Here is a 22,688-nt window from a genome sequence, read left to right as displayed (position 1 = left end):
AAAATGCCTAAAAATAAAAGATCTCGTTGAACTGGTGTCATAGCCTGCCTGTTTTGAAAGACAATTTAAAGAAATGGACAATACAGCAGAGAGAAAGTGAATTATCAGTATCAACAGTTAGAATTCGCCGTCAAGCGAAGGTTTGCTCAACAAATGAGCATTAAAATTTTTGTTAGAGGACCTAATTGGTATTTCAGGTTCATGAAGCAAAAGAAATTATCCATCCAGACCAAAACAACGGTTGGACAAAAGCTTCCAGTAGACTGGCTTGAAAAAAAGATAGCTTTTTTGGAGTACACGTCTAAGAAAATTTAAAAACAAAATTTGAAAAGAGGGCAAATAATTAATATGGACGAAGTGCCCGTTACTTTTGACTGTCCTCCGAGCAGAACTGTTCATTCGATAGGGGAAAAACTATATCAGTGTTAACAATCGGGAATGAAAAGACTTCTTTTACTAGTGTTTTGTATTGTGCCGCCGATGGAGAAAAGTTAACCTCTTTGATAATTTTCAAAAGAAAAACAATTCCGAAAGGAAACTTCCCAAAAGGAGTTATTATTTGTGCCAATAAAAAAGGAGGGATGTGTGAAGAAGTGATGTTGTTTTGGCTTAGAGAAATTTATCGGAAAAGAAAAGATGCTTTTTGCCAACCCCGAGGGCTCATTGTTCTGGATTCAATGCGATCCCATTTAGCTGTTACTGTAAGATCTGAAGCAAAAAAACTTAGCACCGATGTCTCAGTGATACCAGGTGGGCTTACAAAAATTTGACAGCCGCTAGATCTCACTATCAGTAGAACTTTCAAGCACAAACTACGAAAGCAGTCGGAGGAATGGAGGCAAAGCGGACTCCATTCCTTCACGAATTCCGGACAAATGAGAAAAGCTTCGTATGAGGTGGCTGCCTTATGGGTCGATAAAGCATGGCAATCAGTCCGAGCTGATATGATCGTATCGGCTTTCATTAAATCGGAAATCATTGAAAAAGAAAATGAAAGTGAAGACTGTGATGTTGGAAGAAGTGGATTTAGAACAGAATGATGAAACTGACCTTGATGGTCATTTGTTAAATTTATTTAAATCAGACATCGATGAGTCAGATTTTGAAGGTTTTGTATAAATAAATGTAGTTTAATTTTATTAGAAAATTCTGTTTGTTTATCTAATTTACATATTCTTTTTCATAACGTGGTAATTTATGCTGATAAGTGGAGTTTACTGAAAACGTAAAAATAATATATTAGAAATCATCAGAGTTCATTTTCGTCAAGTTCAAGATAAGCTGTTTCTTCTTTATTAATATATTACTGATTATATTTATGTTGTAAATGTTATCAATGATGATTACACCAATATGGGAGGGAATTATTGAATTACTGAATATTAATTGCCATGCTTCGGAATGCTTGGCTGCGGCTTATTCAATGACCTTTTATTTGTTTTCAGTCAATTATCATGTGTGCGGGAATCACCAGGGCAGCTTATCTACCCGAAATTACGGTACTTGTATATTATTTTTAAAATTTTTGAAAAATTAATCTTGGCCTGCCAAACTTTTTTCTTTCGATTTTTGGCCTGCGACCGAAAAAGTTTGCCCATCCCTGATATAAAAGTTTTCTATTGCGACGACAATGCCCCAGTCATTAATCAATTAACGAATGGCGAAATCTGTAGTATGATTCTAGATCCAGAAAATGCTGCTATTAATAGTGAAGAAAGTGACAGAGAGGTTATTGAAAATGAAAAATTTTTGATTGAAAAGTTAGTTGGAATTCTCAATGCAGCAATTGCAGGACTTGAATAATGGAACTTTGTAACTGAGCAAGAAATTATGTCTGTCTACCAAATTAAAGACAAAGTATTAGCATAAAAAAAGCAACTTAAACAACTTACATTGAAAGAAAAGTTTAATAAAGTAAATAAATAAACCTTAACCTTTTTTTTAAATAAGTTTTGATACCTTTAGATCATAAATGCGTCATTATTTCTTAATTACGATTTCATATTTTTATTTTTATAATTTCTGCATGTCACCTTACTAGTTTTAAACTGATTATCTGATATCCAGAAAAATCCCACATCTGGAATCACTGAAGTGCTGATGAGTCCAGATCTCGGACTTTGTACAGTATTTTTAAGAGAAGATTTACAATGTAAATCAAGAAAATACTTTTTTTTGGAGGGGGGGGGGGTGTTTTAAAATTTTGCATGCAGAATTAGAAAATATATTGTAATTTTTAATTAAGTAACTGTATGTTAAGTCTTGTTCAACTGAAACTATTATGCTTTTGAATTAATATTGCACAAATGTTGCTTTGCAGCCTTTAATGCATTTGTAACACAAAATTAAGAATTTTGAAAATTGTTAATGTAGAAAAAATGTTACTTAAATATCCTTTCCCCCCCTCAAAGTGAAATGATTGTTGAATGATTAATATTCTGAATGGGCATCAGAAAATAAAATTTCAAACAGGGACGTACGTTGGGTCCCATAGGCATCTTTATGTATAGGCCATAAAATCCTTCAACTGGCTCTAGAGCTGAAGAATACTTGCAGTCATATTTAGAGGTAATTATTTTCCCCTCTGAGTATTTTTTTAATTCATTCATAAACACTCCATTAAGTTAGTTATATTCGCATAAAATTAAAAGGAGGTATTCCCCCCTTTTTTTAATTGATTTTATCATCCAAAAATCAAGAAGGGAAAATTATGCAAATAATTTAATTTCTGAAGAATGTGATTACATTTAGAACGTGACAAATGAAAACTAGTCATGGGTAAACTACAGATAGCTTTTGCAATATTATTTTTTTAACAGAAACATTTTGATAAGAATGCAAAGTAATATTAACATTACAATGTCTCTAATAAGGTATCTCCATTTCTGCATCTCTTTATCTTGAATCTGCCCAACTTATTATTGTCTAATATTACTCCATAAACCTCAAATCATCCATAAATAATTAGAGAAAGGGAGTGCACAACTGATTCAGTGAAACCATAGACTGAATTTCAGTTAGACTTTGCTTTAAGGCTGGGGGGGAGGGAATAAACAAAAAAAATTAATATTAGGATTATAGGATGAATAAAATGAGCAGATTGTTTCAGATATCTGAAAACTGAATTACAAAGATTTAATGTAATTAATTTGCAATTTGTGAATCTGCTTTTTATCTTAATAATCAGTGACCTAATAGCAAGCACACAAACTTGATGCTTCTTCTTTGCATATAAACAATAACTGTACCAACAGCCTTTTTATTGACATATATATATATACCTCTTTAAAACATTATTATTAAGATCAATTGCAGGAATAGTAATGGGGGTTCCAGTGTTTTTTATTTTATGGAGTTTTCTTTCTAGCAGCTTTGTTCCATGTTCTTTTTTCTACTTGTAAAAAATTCTTAAACAATGGATTTGTTTTACTTTTGTTATCTGGTGATGTTGTATAGTTTTAAACTAGTTTCCAAAATGGAATTAGTTTTAAATAACCAAAACAGCAAAAGCTGCCTTGTATTTTTATTTGCACATGTTATTAAATACTAAATCATATACTTCCAATTAGAGAAGTGTTTTAAATGATGTCAAATTTTAAAAAAAAAAATTAATCTTCAACAAATAACAAAATCAAACTTTTAACTAATCTTTTCAACAAATAACTAAGCTTAATACATAATAACAGCTTATACACTGAAGTGACAAAAGTCCTGGGATAGCAATATGCAAATATACAGATTACAGTAGTATCACGTAGAAAATGTATAAATGCGAAGTGCTTTGGCAGGGCTTTCATTTGTGTTCAAGTTATTCATGTGAAGAGGCTTTGACGTGATTATGGCCGCACGAGGAGAATTAACAGACTTTGAATGCAGAATGGTAGTTGGAGCTAGATGCATGGGTCATTCCATTTCGGATATCGTTAGGGAATTCAACATTCTGAGATCCACAGTGTCAAGAGTGTGCCGAGAGTATCTAATTTCAGGCATAACATCCCACCATGGACAGCGCAGTGGCCGACCACCTGCACTTAACGACCGAGACCAGCGATGTCTGCATAGAGTTGTCAATGTTCACAGACAAACAACACTGTGTCAAATAACCACAGAAATCAATGTGGGACGTACGAGGGACGTGTCCGATAGGACAGTGCGGCGAAATTTGTCTTCCTTGGGCTATGCCAGCAGAAGACCAACTCGAATGCCTTTACCGACAGCACGACATCGCCTGCAGCGACTCTCGTGGGCTCGTGAGCATATCGGTTGGTCCCTAAATGAATGGAAAACTGTGGCTTGGTCAGATGAGTCTGAACCGATCATTGACTGGAAATGGATACCTTCAGCTACTTGGAGATCACTTTACAGCCATTCATGGACTTCACGTACTCAAACAATGATGGGATTTTTATGGATGACAATGCGCCATGTCACCGGGCCACAATTGTTCGCGATTGGTTAGAAGAACATTCTGGACAATTCCAGCGAATGATCTGGCCACCTAGATCGCCGGACATGAATCCCATCGAATATTTATGGGACATCATCGAGAGGTCAGTTCATGCCCAAAACCCTGCACCGTCAACACTTTCACAATTATGGACGTCTATAGAGGCAGCATGGCTCAATATTCCTGCAGGGGACTTCCAACGACTTGTTGAGTCTATGCCACGTTGAGTTGCTGCACTTCGCCGGGCAAAAGGAGGACAGACAAAGTATAAGGAGGTATCCCATGACTTTTGTCACTTAAGTGTATATGGAGTTAATCTAACAGGAAATACCTAATAGTATTTAATGTAAGTTTGTTGCAGTGAAAAATATGTCTGTCTTTGTGCAGTGCAAAATGTGTATCTTAATAATCTGTATAAGGAAGTCATCGGATTTTTTTGTTAGTGGAAAATTTTGTCATTTTTAAGAGCAATAATACTGCTTATTAAAATATTTTAATTATTTTTTTTTTGGGGGGAGAGGCGAGAGAATAGTTGTGTGCATGTTAGATTTATACAGTGAACTTTCTCCAAGGAAACTATTCACAGTTCCAGGTGGTTTCGGTTTTATAAAGAAATGGTCATATTTAGAGAGGTGTGTTCATCAGAGGGGTGTTTATTTCTTTTAAAGGTGGTTGCTGCAGTAGGGTTCACTGTATTTATTAGTGTTGTTAATAACCTTTTTGAGTCATATGAAATAAATTCTGCTTTTGGTATGCCTTATCATGTTTTTAATCTTAAAAGCAACTGTACATATTACAAATGCTGTGCTCATGAATATTTACTTTGTCTATAAAAGCATCATTGTATATTTTTCACCCTGGTAAATAAGTCATTTATTTAAATAAAAAAAATATTTGATGGTTATAGGTATTACGCCATCCTGATCATGTTACAAATGGAACTCTGCTGTGGGCACACCATGAAAAAATAGTTTGTGTTGATCAGACTTATGCTTTTATTGGTGGTCTTGACCTTTGCTATGGAAGATGGGATGATTATCAACACAGGTAACAGAAATATTAAAATGTGATTTAAACTTCTTAAAAAAATGAGTACTCATTATTACCAATCATTAGGATGTCAGAAACATGAAATGCAGTGGAAACTAAATCAGCTGTAATTTTTTAGTCCCCCCCCCAGCTATTCCAATAGTGCACTGGACAGAACGAATCCATGTAAAAGCTTAGAATTAAAATAAATTTTTAAAAAATATGATTTAAAGTACGTTGTATTGTATGATATAGTTTTGCCATAAGACCTAGAGTACAGTGCTGAAACACTTTCATATAACGCATTTTTGCACCAACAAAGTTATCAAATAAAACTAGACAGAAAAAAAAAAAAAAAGTTTGATTAAAAATTATCATGTAAGTTGGTTAATTATGGAATATCATGGTTTTAATACATAATTTGGTGGGCACTTTGTAAAACTTCCTGTAGTTTTTGTGCATGAAACATCAGCATAGTATTTTCTTTCTTTCTTTCTTTTTCTTTTCTTTTCTTTTCTTTTTTTTTTTTTCTTTTTCTTTTTCTTTTTTTTTTTTTTGTATGACAGTAATAAATAAATTTCAACATAAGTGGTACAATTAAGTCATCTTAAGATATTTGTTATTTATTGTGAAAATTACTTTGGATTTACTTTAAATATTATAATTTTACTATATATAATAATAAACTAAAGAATTATGATGTGAGTAATTTCAGTTTGAATCTTGATTTTTACATGCATTATAAAATGAACTATGGCAGATACAAATCAGCATCAGTGAATTTATTTCTCTGTTTATAATGGGAAGTGAAATATTATAGTTTGGCCATATTTCTGTATGTTTTGGTAAAATGAAAGGCTCTAAAATATCTATTGTAATGATATGGAATAGCCATTCATTTTGTAACTTTACTAAATGTTACGAGAAAAGAACAGGTTTGAGGCTTACTCAATCAGGGAAAAAAAACATATATATATATGTTCAGTTGCACATTGTGTAGTACTGGTTTGCCTCAATTCCAGTAATAGGTATGCAGCCTAAAAATGGCATTTCAGTTTCAAAATTCTTCAGTAACTGAACTGTTTGCAGTCATATGCTTTAGAAGTTAATGCATAAAATGGTACACTACCCTAAATAAAATGGTAGAGGTACTAGATTTAACTAACTGAAATGGTAATATACTTAGGTTGACTGATCTTGGAGGTGTTGGTAAGAAACTAAGTCAAGTAACTCTGACTGCTGATATGAAGTCATCTCCATTACTTAAAGGTCCTACAGAATTATGCAGGTCTCACTCCTTATCAGATATAGCATCAGAACTTGGTACTAATTTGCAAAGTGAGGTAAGTTATTTTATATGAAATTACTAGTTTTTGTAAACTGTCTTAATTAGAATTGTAGTTCTAAACTATCTTAATTAAATGCATTATTTTTATAGTTTTTTTTTTAATGAAAAGTATGCTGTATAGATTTTCTTGTTTGAAAAATTACTTTTCTGTTACTACAGATCTAGGAATAAATTATTTCTGTAAAGAAGAAAATAATTCCACGTACACTAATGTTTTGCAGTGTTTGCTACATTTCATAATGTAAAATTCCCTTTTTTCTCAACAATTTTTATCATTTGTATCAACAATCATCTCAACAATTTTTGTCATTTGTATGCAAAAGTGTGTATCATCTTTTTTTTTATGAACTATACCAATTTTTCAGAAACTGAATATTTCTTCTTTCATGAAACATTTAAAGTGGTCATTTTATAGTGATAGTTGTCTAATCTAGCATCTGAGTTAATACATATTAAGACTAATACAAATAGGAAATGAAAATAAACAGAATTTAGCTTTAGCATGGACATTGGTTTCCAAATAAAAAAGCCATTGTATTTTGAGAGAAACTCTGATGTATCTCTTCATCTGGGAAACAGAAAACTTGCTGCCTTTTCAAGAGAACTTCATCAGTTTCCTTCTCAAAATGCACCATCTCTTCATTTACAAATCAGTATTTACATACTTTGACCATGGAGGTTGGCTGAGATCCTGATAAATTTGTGCCAGTCATTTAGTCAAAAGTTTGAAGAACAGATTGCTTTTTATTTATTTAGATCCTGTAACTTTGAAAATACTCCTCTTGTAGAAGAAGGATACCAAATGATAATTATTTATTCAAAGTACAAGGCGAAAAAAAGGGATGGCAATTATCTTATACTCTTTTTTGCAAAAACTAAGTCTTATCAAGGGTTAATTAGCCACATAAAACCAAGATAAAGATATTTTGATTGTGTTGAGGTGTTATACTTATCCATTAATTGTACTAAAACACATAATTTGTGAGAAGCATTGCTCCCTTTTGTCAGGTAATAATGAAAATAACTTAACCTCACCCTAGAAGCAATGGCAAAGTCACTGAAATTATCTTCTGTGCCATATAAATCACATTAATGTATTTTGGCACTTTAATAAAAAAATATAGTATTATTTCTCAAAATTTTGCACATTATCAACAAATTGAAGCAAAACATAAATGCTGTTAACTAGTTGGCGCTTTCTGACTAAAAGGACCTGCTTGTTGCCAAATTTGCTGTAGTCAGATTGACCCAAAATCTGACAAGATGAGAATTGCAAATCTAAAGATGTATATATATATATATACAGAGCTTCATGAAAAGAATAGATAATTTGTGAAACCCAAAATAAATATCAAAAGCAAAGGCAAATATAGAAATGTGTGGGTAAACAAGCGTGTAATTATTGGATCATAAAAGAAAATCTGTGTTATCTTCTAATTATTGTGTTACGGTTTTGAAGAAAATAAGTACGAATTTTGTTACTAACCTTGATTGAAGTAGGTGTTTAAATGCAGTTTTTTCTTCTTATGCTGTGTCATTCTAACATATACTGTGTCGTAACATTCGTTTTAGTGCATTGCTAAGAATGAAGAACTCTCATCTGCTTTTTTATTTTAAAGAAGGAAAAATGCTTGTCAGACTGCTCATAAAATTTATGCATTTTCTTATGTCACAGTTTGAAGATAGTGTGAGAAGTTTAAACAGGAAAATTTTAGTCTTGAATTTGATGTCCGCTCTGGACAGCTATCCTTTGTAAATAAAAACCTGTTAAAAGGAGCTATGGTTAAAAAACCAAACATTTCAAAAAGCAGCCCACCAGCGGCTGAGAGATAAATTCGCTGAACACTGGTAGTTCGGTCCGAGGTTCAAATCCCACAAACGGGCTGGCTGCATGGGTGTTTTCATGGTTTTCCCCATGTGTAACGTGTATATGAGTCAGTTTTCCTTAGGAAGTCCTCCACAAAGGCATCCCTCCCCTTAGGCAGATAGCCCTAGTTTGCTTTGCCATAATTAAATAAACCAAACACCAAACATTTTAAAAAGCATTGTACAGTACAAAGTCTTTAATCCGGACTCGTCAGGACTTCGACGATTCCGGATTAGGGGTTTTTCCGGATTATAGATCATCAATTTAAATCTGGTAAGATGACATGCAGAAATTATAAAATTAAAAATATGAAACTGTAATTTATGAAATAAAGAGCAATTATGATCTAAAGGATATCGAAATTTACAAAAAAAAAAAAAAAAAAAAAAAAAAAAAGAGCTTAGTGTTTATTACTTTATTAAACATTTCTTTTAATGTAAGTTGTTTAAGTTGCTTTGTTTTATGTGCTAATACTTTCTCTTTAATTCTATAAACAGACATAATTTCTTGTTCAGTTACTAAGTTCAGCTGTTCAAGTCCTGTGATTTCTGTGCCGAGAATACTGACTAACAACCGAAATTTTTTCGTTTTCACTAACCTCTCTGTCACTTTCTTCATGCCTTTATTTATTTTTTGCAGAAATTCCACTTTTTGTTTGATGGACATCGAAACATGCTTTCACTTTGTACATCCTTTGCCAACTCCAGAATCGTAAACTCTTTTTGACGTAATCGAAAGTTCAAGCTTACTTTTTGTAAAATTGCTCTAACAGTCTGCAAAAAATAATAAGCCGGATCCAATTAGAAGATTAAGGAACAATGCAATCTGCAACATTAACTGAAATAGATAATTTTGGCCTAACTTATATTGTCCGTTATACATTAAACGTGCATGCGTAGAAAGTTTGTAGCTTTTGAGTTCCGGATTATAGATCATTCCGGATTATGGACGTCCAGATTAAAGACTTTGTACTGTATATGATAATTAAAGAAGACTAAGTATGCAAGCTGCTGCAATGTATGGCTAACCCATACTTTAAAAGAGCAAAGTATGCTTGCTAGAGTTTCCTATTGTGATTCTTTGTGAAAAGAAATAAAGAAACTCTTTTTTTTTTTTTAAATGACCTATAACTGGAGATCAGAAATAGGTACAATAAATAATTTTGCAAGAAAAAGTTCATGGAGTAAGCTAAAAGGATTTCCTGTGGTAACATTAAGAGGGGGGCTGCATTCCCAGAATGTAATGCTTTGTGTATGATGGGATTAAAAAAAATTGTGTACTATGAATTGTTGCCACCAAGTCAGGCAATAAATTTAGAAAAATATTGTTCCCAAATTGCAGTTTTGAAAGCAGAAATTGAAGCAAGTTGGTCAGAATTAACCAATGTTTGAGGTATTGTCTTCCATCATGACAGTGCTTGGGCCCAGTTTTCAATGAATGTCCATTAGACTCACTGAGTATAGCTGGTATATTTTATCCCACCACCACCACCACCACCACCACAGATACCAGACCTTGCCCTCTTGGATTTTTATTTTTTCATGCCATTTCAAAATTATCTGAATAACCTCGAGTTCACTTATTTGGAGACTGTCAAATAACTTCTTGACTTTTAATGAATAATGATGTTTTTGAAAAGGGATTTTTATTCTTCCTGAGGGATGTCAAAAGCTCATGAATGGTGCTTATGTGATTGAATAAAATTTTCATATGTTTTTGTACGGCTTCATTTATATATGCCATTAAACTGCAGAATTTTAAGCATAACCCAATATTTTAGCCAACAGTTATGCTTTATTCCTAATATCTGTTGACTATAATAATATGAGATCTTGACACTAGAAGTAAATACATTGAATGGCTTTCTGAAAACCAATGTACAGATCTTCGAGCCAACATCTGTTTTGTGAACCTTCTTCTCCTGGCATGCTTAAACATGCAAACAATTCTTCTCCTGTGGCAGCACCATTTTAATTCTCCAGGCAGTAAAACACCATTTTGTGGGTATTTTTTTTGGGGGGGGATACAAAATCTTTCATTTGGGGTGGTATCTTTTTCTTGGAAGAATTGTTTACTTTTCTGTTAAAGCGAAGTCACTGTCCCCCATCGGCATCAGATGCTCTTAGTTTGCTTTGATTTCTTTAATTGTTTTAATAATTATCACTCACACAACCACATTTTTCATGAAATTAGTGTTTTCATTTCTTTCTTTCTGCTCCTTTTTAACTGCAGTGAATTCCATGACTTGAGATTTGTCTGGGCACAAATAAGGTGCAACATTCTTTCTAAATATATTCGAATAACCATAAATTAAAATGTGACTTAGTATCAAGACAGCTATGCAGCCTTTGTGCATTCCTTTCATTACTACTGATTCATTTACTTATGGTGTCAGAAGTTTACATCTATTCAGTTTTACAAACCAAAACTTTCTTCAAATGAATCCCAACACAACGATCAATTGGAATAATTATGTGAGGAAGTTATGGGCCAATTTCTTGTTATTTCATCCCAACATACAATTATGGCATAAAATTGCGGAAACTGATAAAATATTATTAAAAAAATAATGTAAGTCATGTTTTTTCATTTTTGGAATTTTTCTGTGGTTGAATTATATAATAAATGTGCACTTTTTTTAATAATAAGTGAAGCAAAATTATTCTTCCCACTCAATAATAAAATGTCTTCTGGTTCTTATTCTTTTTTCCATGGCAGTACTCTGCTTATAACTCGAAATACAAATTCATGAAATGATATGTTTATGTAAGAAAAGGTTACAGATGTAAAGCGCATCCTGGACAAAGTACACAAAGCTACTGTGAGCAGAAAATAGTTCACCATGCATGACATCAAATGTTTCTAGTAATCACTTTATTCATCTAGTTTTGTAGTGTAATCTAGATGTCATTAAGATTTTTATTAAAAGTTTAATTATGTAATTCATACAATTTGTAAAATGAAGAAGAAAAATTTCAAAAAATCTAAAATTCTGAACTTAGATATTCGAACAATGGGCACTTTAAATTTGCTTTGTGGATACCACATCACTGACCCACCAGTATTTAATATACCAAATAAAACTTATGCATTGCTAATTTTAGCAAGTAGTGCTTAGTGAGATATATTAATCTTAAATATAATGTTTTGTGTGAATATGTATATTTAACTGATTCTTATAATTTTTAAACAGTTAACCCAGCAAATAACTCTAAACTTCTCAATTTGTAACTTGCTATTTAGATGAAATTTAGTTAGACTTTTCTGATCCTGTTTCAACACTGATCATTTCTTATTATAAAATGTACTGTCAAAAATGTTTTTTGTATGATGTAGTGAAAATTCTAAAATTCTAATCTGATTCCCCTTCCCTTTGTGCTTTGAATTAACTACCTCCTTATTACTAACAAAGCCTTGGAAATTTGTCCGTCTTTCTCTCCTTCCCCAGCCAGCTCCCTTTTTTACTGCAGACAAAAGTAGTGGTGATTTACTCAGAAGTTGTGATGCAGTTCAAATCAACATAGAGAGCCCAACTCCATCATCATCCCAAATTTTAACACCATCATCAGAAGCAAAGAATATCTCCACCGATTCAGAATATCCTCATCTGAAAGTGATGGATAATGATGAATGTGCTAAAAAGAGATTCACATCCAGAAAACTTAAAGCAAAGCGGGTTATGCAAGCTGTTGTTGTAAGTATAATATTTATTTTTTTTTAAATTATTTAAATTAGCTAAGTAAGCATTTTCTGCCAATTCATTAATGTGACAATGAGTTGGCAACTTTTCATTTAGGTTCGAATGATCAGAAAATAAGTTTTTTGTTTAAATAACTTTAAATAAAAAATATTCTTGGATTATTTCCTGAAGCACTTTATGTAATTGATATCAGAGATATCTGCTGCATAGCAAAAATTAAATAGAAAGGAGCTTCTACAGCAGGTTTTGTTCCAGACCTTCAGTTTTGTTAATCAGTCCCTGAGCATGAGCCTTCCCTATCCCCTTGTTAATATTATTAAGTTCTGTTAATTAATTCAGTATATTCTGGCTGTATTGTATAAATTACCCAAGGCAGTAATTGTAGTATAGAATTTTACTGTAATTATGCAATATGAATGGTACTGATGTTTAATTTTTTAATTGAAATATTTGAAGGAAGATGAATAAGAATAATTATGAGTTGCTTTTTTCTTTAAATCTGTACTCTTCTAATTTACTAATTTAAGTAAGGGTTATTATGCTGGGACATTTTTTTAAATTAATTTTTACATATTTTGTTTCTTTTTCTGAAAAAAAAAATTCAGTGATGATTAAGGGGTGCAAAATGAAAATAAATGATCTTAAAATCATGTTTTAGTTTGTTACAAACATACTATTTCTTGATGCAGTTCATTACAAAATACATTTTTTGCTTTTATTGTTTTAATTGTATTTTTCAATTAAAGTATTACATTAATAAAATTTTTAGTATTTTCTACTTATGTCAAATTGTTATTTGTAGTTATTAGAAAAGTACACTGAATTAGGGATAGATATGGCTATGCAAATTTTATAGTGCTGCGTGGCATCTGTGCTCGCATGAGGAAGTTGTGGTAAGTGCACATACAGCTAGTACTATGGTTGTTGTTAATCAGTCATTTCAATTGCCAGTATGGGTAAAACTTCTAATTTAGACAGCTTCGATCTCGGACAGATAGTAGGCACTCGGCGCATGGGCCATTCAATTTCCAAAATCCTCAGTGGGCTAGAATTTTCAAGGTCGACAGTGTCAAGAGTATACTGAGAATACACGGATGGTGGGAACAAGAATTAGCCATCAAGCAAATTGCAAAGGGCAATTAACCTAGAACAAGCATGGTGTGAGACGGCTCAGATGCATTATGCATAGTCAATGAAGCCAAACATTAGCTCAAATCTGAATCAGAGCAACAGCCATACAGTCAGTAAAAGGATCGTGTAGCTCTCGCTTCATCATATGGGCTTTGGAAGCCGTAGACCCACGAGATTACCTTTGCCGAATGCATGCCGTTGAGCTGCACTTCTTGCCTGGGCAAGAGAATATAGAAAATAGACTATAGTGGACTTGATATGAGTAGCATGGAGTGATGAGTCTTGATTCTGACTAATTGATACCGATGGGAGGCTGAGAATATGGCATAAGACTCATGAAGCCATGAACCCTGAATGGCAGTTTGGAACTGTACAAGGCCATGGTGGCTTAATCATCGTCTGGGATGTTTTCTCTTGGCAGTGTTTGGGATCTTTGGTACTTGTACCAACCTCCTTCAATATGATTCAGTACATAGAGTTACTGGGTGATCATCTACATCTATTTATTTATGTTGTCCTCCATTGACATGGAAATGAAGTATCCCATCAAGATAACTGAACCTTCTCACAGGTCCCGGTTTACTGCTGTCTGTTTGGATGAGCGTTGTTTTAAATTTCTCTGTCATAAATTGGCTACTTAAAAGCCCTGACCTAAATTCTACTGAGCATCTTTCAGACACTTTGGAGAAAGGTTTAAAATCTTATCACACAACACTAGCGACTCTTCCTAAGTTATAGACAGCTCTATCTAATGTTTGGCAAGCCATTCCCATAGAATGCGTCCAGAAACTTATTGAATCTATACTTCATCATTTGGGAGCCATTATAAAGGCCAGAGGAGGCCCAACTCGTTATTGACTAGCTATCCGTAATTCAGTTGCACTTCGATGTATTTGATTATTTTAATAAAAATATTATATATAGCATGACATATCTTGTAGTATTTGGAAAGAAAACTATTCTTTTAAAAATGTATTATATCTTCTTTTAGAAGTACATTATATCATTTATTAATAGATTTTTTTAAAATATTTTTTAGCGTTTACAGGGACTGAAAAAGCAATCTTTTAATAAATCGATGGATTCTTTAAATACCAGTTTGGATAAGTAAGAAGTTTATATAATTTTCATGATATTTTTTTAATTTCTGTATGTGTCTGTATTGCTGCTTTGGTAATCATGTACTATGCGATCTACTACTTTTAGTAAGCTGTTTGTTTTTAGATGGTGGCACTAAAATTGATTTTGAATTTCATTTCTTTTTTCCTGCCATTTTATCACATGCTCAAACTCAACGTATGCTGAAAATGTTTGTGCACTGCAGATATATGTAAATTCTTTATTATTAAATTTGCTTTAATTTTTTTGCCTGATGAATTTTGATATTTAAATTATTTTGTAATGTTCATTTTTTAATGTAAATTCTTATACATTTATGTTTTGTAAATAAAATACAAAATAGAAACACCAGCAGTTTGATAGCATTTGAATTGGTTGGGATTTAATTATTTTGTTAGATTAAAATTGGAAATGTATTAAATGAAGTGACCTCTCTCTAAGGCGATTATTCTAGATGATTTTGATCTTTTATTGGGGTAATGTTCAATGCTGGTATAGAATATTTTATGTTAATTATGGAATTTTATGATTTGGATCTTGGCTGTAATTTCGCCTTTCAGTTAGCCTCCACCAGGATGTGAATAAGTAAAAAAGTATTATTTAAAATGAGGGTTTTGAATGTCTTAAATATAGAGCTGTTGGTAGCAGTGCTTGCAACTTTGCTGTCATCCAACTCTGCCAATTAATATATCAGCATTAGTCATGTGCTAGCCAAAGTTAAAACATGATATAAGTTTTGAGCCAGCTTATTAAATTTATATAGTCTTTAGCTATGATCTTTTTCATATTGTAAATTCAATTTTATGTTATTTTAATACCTGCAAGGGGCAGAGTTTTGAGTGTATGTACGAGTTTTGCTTTCTATTCAATTCAAGCGTAAAAAAAGTGTTATTTAAAGCTTTCATGAGGCTTTGCCATACATTTTCAGACAAACTCACTTGTAGTCTAATAGAGTCTGAAGGTTTTTTAGGTAATATTGCACAATTGGAATCATATACAGGTATTTATTTTTGTTCTAAAAAATACAAGTCCTCCCCCCCAAGCAATTGGTATCTTAAGTCACCACAGAAGATTTACTGTATATTTTTACAGAAATCTATTCATTAAATTAAAACCAAAAGTATATTAAATATATTAAAAATTTTTATCAACCTGGAATATATTTAGACCTCAATCTTGAATCTCGCAGGAAGGTGGAAAAGATTCAAGTTAATGAGCTTTTAATTTCGTATTAAATATTGAACAGCAGTGCATATAATGTTAATACCATAAAACGTTAATAAAAACATGCAGTGTTATTAGTTTACATTTTAAGCTTTTGAACAAAAAATAAAAGTTTTATAAAGTTTGTTAATTCGATGCATTTTAAAAATGTAAGTAGTAATGGCATGGTAACTCTGTATTTTCCACAGTTTTGGCATCTATTAGATTAAAAGTCCCATGTGTAGCAACCAAAATGTCAACTTCTGAAAAACAAAATATCAGGATTCTAAGGAGTAGAGTTTGAACGAGCTTAGGCTCGAGCTTGATGCTCGATAATTTTTGGTCATTTTCGAGTACTTGATACTCGAATCAAAGCCCGACGGGCTTTCTAGCTCTGTACATACAAAATGTTTTTCGCTCTGCATTTTAGTTTTAATTTATTTGTCAACATATTTCTTAAGAATCCTAGAAGACATTTTATTGGTATCATAACTGCTCCTTTTTAAGTACATAAAAACTAAAACTTTTATAATTGTATTACAGATAAGTAAAGTTAAACAATAAAAGGATTATAACAGTAAAATAATGTTTATAGTTTATAATAATATTTATAGTTAATAAAACATGTTAAATAGTTCAAGGATATATACAGTAAAATGCTTTTACTTTTATCAGTACTTTTACCTGAACAGTGTTGAAACTTTGTTTTGGTAAAGAGATGAATTTGTTGCCGCCTACAGTACAGTACATAGAAATGCAAGGATTTTAAATCTTTACCGATAGAAACAATATACTTTTAATTTTAAGTAGCAACGTGTATGAAATATTAAATAATGATTTTCTTAGTATCAGTAAAAAAACAAAATTACAAATTGTTGAACATTGAAAATGCCATGTTTTACAAAACAAACATTTATTACAGAGTAATACGCAGAGACACAAGCAGATCATGTTTTAACAAATCATAAGCAAATAGAATGGGATTAAGTTTTGAAATACTTCAGACCTGACAGAAAGCTTGGACGTGATAGAAAGCTATGCTTCCTTTTAACCAATAAGAATGCGATTACTAATATCTCAACACAAATTAAGTCAAAATTTTAGCAGTATTTTGGTAAAAATGGTTAATATTATTGGAGTTACAGCCGTGAATACATGCATATTCTAGAGTAGTATTTTCTATTTTTTTTCTAGAATAGTAATCATGCCGAAAAACAAAAGATCAACCGTTTTGAGTCATTTCGCCAAGGCAGACCAAAATTATGCATGCTGCAATAAATGCAATAAAAAAATTTCCATTTTAAATGGAAATACATCAACAGTGTGTCGTCATCTAAGCAGCGTTCATAACATTGACGTTGACAAAGCAGAGGCAGAAACGACAGCTAAAAAAACAAAAACTTTGGATAATTTCGTAATCAAAACATCAATTGAAGAGATTGTTGCAAAAATGGCTGCAGTAGATGCTTATCAATTCGTCAAATCACTCAGTCAGAGTTTATTCGGCAATCATTGGCCTTAAGGGGTATTGAAGCTTCCAGCCAACAAAAAAATCTGCAATGGCTCTTGTTCATAACCATATGGAAACTGTGAAAAAAAATCAAAAATGATATTAAAAAAGATATTGGCGAATCAAAGAAATTCTCCATTACCATAGATGAATGGACCAGCATTGGTAACCGGGGATTCCTGAATATAAATCTGCATACTACCTGCCAAAAAAACATCAATCTTGGACTGGTAAGAATTTTTGAAAGTTGCGATAAAAAAAAAAAAAAAACCCAAGAACTTGTAGAAGAGCACCTTGAATCTTTTGGTCTATCATTTAAGCATGATATTGTATCCACTACTGGGGATGGAGCAAGTGTTATGATCAAGCTCGAAAAAGAAACACCTGCTTTTTATCAAACATGTCTTGTGCATGCCTTGCATTTGGCTGTTACAAAAACTTCTTATAATGAAAAATCAGGGACAAAAGAAAGTATAGACGAAAGTTCAGTATAGACTGATGATGTTGATAATGGTTTAAGCATTAATGAAACTGAATTACAGAATGAAACGTTCAAGGAAAACATAAATATTGTGAGACAAGTTGTAATTTTTTTCAAAAATTCTGTTGTGCATTCAGATTTGTTCAAGTCTAAATGTAAAGAAAAATTACAGATAGAGCAACAACTCTATTTGGATTGTAAAACCAGATGGAATTCAATGCTGAAAATGCTTAAAACATTTGTAAAATTGTATGACGTTACAAAGGATGTACTCATTGAACTTGGATCTAAACATATTTTAACAAATTTAAACCTGGAATTAATAAAATTGATAGTCTTGGCATTAAAACCAATTGAAGTGGCACTTAAGGCTATGGGTGAAAAACAAGCCACTTTACGAATAGCATATATTTCTATCAACTTTATGCGAGAGAATTTACCTGTACAAGAATCTGAAATAAGTAGTTCTCTTTCTGAAAATATTGATTTTTTACATCAATAGCAGAATCAACAAAAACATCATAGATTTGATGAATTCACTAAACAACTTAAATAAAACGCCATCAAAAGCTTCTATAGAACTAACAGCTGCTTTGATGAAGTGTTTATTTCCGTCACCAGATTCATCACCAAATTTATCAAATGAAAAATCAAGCAGTGAAGCAGAAACAACTACCAAAGTTGGTGCTTCTCTTGAAGAAACACTTAGAGTACTACAGTACAAAGTCCGTAATCCAGAATGATCTATTATCCGGACCTCAAAGCCACAAACTTTACGCATGTGCATAAAGAATGCGCATACATTACGCATACGCACATTGAAAGAAATGTTTAATAAAGTAAACAAATAAATATTAAGCTTTTTTTTTTTTTGTAAAATTTGATACCCTTTAGATCATAATTGCTCTTTATTTCATAAATTACAGTTTAAATATTTTTAACTGTATAATTTCTGCATACCATCTTACCAGATTTAAATCGATGATCTATAATCTAGAAAAAGAAAAAACCCTAATCAGGAATCGCGAAAGTCCCGATGAGTCCGGATTGCAGACTTTGTGCTGTATTAGAAACCCCGACTAGCAAACTACCAGAAGGTGACCACTTTAAAAAATTAAGTCAAGAATTTAATTTGTCAAAAAGTAATGGTGAATTGACTGTAAATTTAAAGTGGTTACTCAGGGTTTGTACAGTCCTTAAAAGTCCTTAGATTTTTTGCAATCGTTTTTTGGTCCTTAAAAGTTCTTAATTTTGGCCAAAATCAGCAGACGGTCCTTAATTTTAATCATCTGAAATTTCTATCTGTTTTTACGACTGCCATTTTGAGTGTGAATTAGCATTTCAGAGGAATATTTTTGGCGATTCACTGACATATCTTTTGAATGGTTTTATGGGTTATAATTTGTTTCTGTTTCTAATAAAAGAGTGATGCGATACTCGAGGTTCTAAGCAAGAAGTGAAACATAAGCATACAAAATTCATTTTTTTCTAATAAAGAGCCCTTAAACAACTTTTCGCTTTTTTGCATGTGAATTCTTTTATTAAATGGTTCTAAATTTGGCGATTTTAAGATCAGCTTCTATAGAAAATTTTTAATTCCGAGATCTGAGAATTTTTGACGATTTTTTTAAAAACATTGTAACATTGAGAAATTTCATTAAAATAATGGTAATATATTGAAATTATATTTAAAAAATAACTTTAAAAACATTTTTATGTTTCCACTGTCATATTATAAAGTTTCATTTTTACAACTTATTATACAATATTTTTAATTTGAAAAACAAACAAGGTATAATACTGTAAAGCACAATTTATGAAACAGCTCTTAGAAAAAGCAAAATTAGCTATGTAATTAATTAAAAATGTCTTTTTTTAAAATTTTTTCACAGTAAGAGTTTTTTTTTCCATGTAATTGTCTTGTAGTATTTAGAATTCTTAGAATATGCATCAGTTTTTCTCTATATAAAATTAATTTTACACTTTTTCTCTCCCTTTTTTTTTCCAAACTATTTCTGGATTTTTGCTGTTACAAAATTGGTAGGGATAATTTTTTTTAAGATTTTAGACAATGCAGCATGGAAAGTTTAGAAAGATTTGAAAGCAAGATTTATAGAAATTCTAGAAGATTCAAGAAATATGTGACAAAATGAAAAATGTCTCCATGGTATCAACACGTAATTGATGTATTGTACAGAAAGTTTGCAATGAATTTGTTATTTTTTGGAGAACGTTTGGAAGAACAATGAAAACATAATATTTGAATGTTTTACTTCTGATACTAGAATCTTAACATGTTTATCTTCCCTTTATTTTCTCTACTTTTCACTAGACACAAGCATGGAAAATATCAAAAATGCTTGTAATCTTATCACATGGGAAGGCATTATAGAAAGGGATTTTTTTATTAATAAAGAAATTGAAACTTACAATTTAAAAGATTAATCTAATATGTCTTAATGCACCATACTCATAGCTGGCACTAGGCATTTTCCCACTTGATGCAAGCTCTGTGGATCTTAAATTCTGTTGCCTAGTGCCTTTCTAAATGCATCCGATGCCAGCTCTAAATTCTAAAAGTTTTGCCATTTATACATTTTGTTGTTTGGTGTGTCATTCAATTCTAAAAATTCTGCCACATCAGCTCTGTAACTGGCATTTACCATATATATTTCATATTTCTTCTGAATATTCTTATTGCTAAAGAAATAAAATTAGCCGCTTTTTCTGTACATTCTAAATGCATTTAGTGTTTTTAGAATAACAGAAATCCTTAATTAAATCAAAAAATTCTAAAATGGAAAGGAAACGTGTTGAAGAAAGAAACTGATTACATAAAGAAAATTATTCTTCAAAAATATGCACAGTTATTATTATATAAATTACCCAATTATTTATGATTTCAGCCTTTACTGTAATTTCCCATTTCTATTTCCTCATATGATAGAGTTACTGAGCCAACAATCTGAGCGGTCAGGGTTTTTGCTAAGAAAGCACAAATTTCCCAAAACTACGATGAGAACAAATTATGTTTTTGATTTTAATGTAAAAATTCTCCTGGTATTACATACCTAGATTTGTGTACTTTTGATATATTGCCTCAATTTCTCTGACATATTTTAATATGTACATAATATATACATTCTTACAGATATATAAAAAAATATTTAGTTAATATATATTGCCGCTTAGAGGGTTAAATTAAAACTAAATTGTATAATCTTTGACCACTAGTCCACATTTTTAGTTTGAATTTGACTGTTCTTGTTTAATTATGTCACCATGAGCTGTAATTGATTTTGTTAGCATCAGAACATGCCTTTATGTTTTAAGTTCTTTTTAAATAAGAGGCTTATTTAAACCTTTGTCTGATATTGCAGTTAGTACTTTCAGACATAGCGATAATATACTTTACATTTGTCGAGGGGTTTGGACTATTTAACTTTTACCAGATCAAATAAACTCTCATAGGTACATTGTGGAGAGGTTGACAAGTTAGGAGATAAAGCACGCAGAAACTAGCAAGAGCATTGGTTTTTGCATTTTGAGACAAATCTCTAATTGTTAGAAAAGATGCTTAAAGAGAAGGAAATCGATATAAACTAGCCAAAATGTCTGAGAAGGCTTCAAATTAAAATGACAGATAAATATTTTGTTGAGTGTTGTTGTTACAAAACATAAATGTTTTGTAGCTTTTAATGTGTAATTATCGTAATATCGTTTAAAAATCAATGTCATGAATTACATGTATTTTAAACTGTGAAATTTTATTAGATTTTGATTTTGATAGGGCTTTTTTTAACAAATATTGTTAAAAAATAAAATTTAATAGTGGCCATGTAATTCCATAATGACTAAGGTTATTAACCTACCTAATTTAATTATTGATAACTAACTGTTTATGCTTAAAAATTTTCTCTGCATGTTAAAGCGAGTTATCGCCTTTCATTAATACTCACTGTGGTTAGGCCCACCAGCAGCCGAGCTGTAAAGATGCTGAACACTGGTAGTTCGGTCCAAGGTTCGAATCCCGTGAACGGGCTGGCTGCATGGGTGTTTTCGTGGTTTTCCCCATGTGTAACGTGTATATGAGCAAGTTTCCCTTAGAAAGTCCTCCATGAAGGCATTCTTCCCTTTAGGCTGATAGCCCTCGTGTGCCTTGCCATAAATAATCCAATGCACACTGTGGACACAAGATAAAATAAAAAAATGTCAAAATTCAAGTAAAACGTATTCTTTGCATCTAGTGAAACTTAAAATAATACAAAACAACTTATCACCTCTGGTGCTTTAATGGCTTATTGGACTGATTTACAAACCCCTGGAACTCTATATGAAGCTACAACACTAACTGCATCAAAAAGAGCCTGACTGACTTTCAACACTTGCCAACTGTGCCTACATCAGGCCTTTCAGGTTTGTTTGAATCAGCAGGTCTCTCTGTAGATTAAGCAGTAGGGGTGACAGCATTCAGTCTTTTAATTATGAATCATGCTGATGATCTTACTTATTATTTTAACTTATGCCATTTGACAAAATCTACCTACTATTTACGAAACCAAGTAGACTGGCCAAGTATGTGACAAAATGAGGCATAAAAAAATCAACATAAAGCTACTGTTAGTAAAACGTAAATGTCACTTATCTTCTTTCAAATATGTCCAACTATTATAAGTGTAAACTATTTAATGCTACTTGATAAATTGCATAAAGTTTATTTTATTCTCAAACTCATTAATAATTATGTTAATTCATGTTTAGTAATAATGCATACTACTTAAAGATCTATTTTATTTTTAGGATGGTATTACAAAAGTGAAATTCAGGCATAGATAATATTTTTAATTGAATTT

At 31.7% G+C, this 22,688-nt stretch overlaps 1 protein-coding gene across 3 annotated transcripts in view; it reads left to right on the top strand.

Moving 5' to 3' along the window:
* The window catches only part of Pld (Phospholipase D), an 86,510-nt gene that overhangs the window by 31,812 nt on the left and 32,010 nt on the right, over nucleotides 1-22,688 (top strand). For 2 of the 3 annotated variants that reach the window (XM_035352699.2, XM_085816553.1), the window contains 4 exons: nucleotides 5,355-5,494; nucleotides 6,663-6,819; nucleotides 12,104-12,385; nucleotides 14,562-14,629. In XM_035352699.2, the coding sequence (XP_035208590.2) occupies nucleotides 5,355-5,494; nucleotides 6,663-6,819; nucleotides 12,104-12,385; nucleotides 14,562-14,629 (647 nt within the window). The remainder of the gene's footprint in view (nucleotides 1-5,354; nucleotides 5,495-6,662; nucleotides 6,820-12,103; nucleotides 12,386-14,561; nucleotides 14,630-22,688) is intronic. The other variant, XM_085816552.1, reaches the window with a different exon arrangement.

Source organism: Stegodyphus dumicola, chromosome 5 (genome assembly GCF_044657685.1).
Source record: "Stegodyphus dumicola isolate Sdum_Otavi_A_Nest chromosome 5, ASM4465768v1".
NCBI lineage: Eukaryota > Metazoa > Arthropoda > Arachnida > Araneae > Eresidae > Stegodyphus > Stegodyphus dumicola.
The sequence above is the reverse complement of the archived record's forward strand: the minus strand, read 5'-3'. Positions and strand labels throughout refer to the sequence as shown.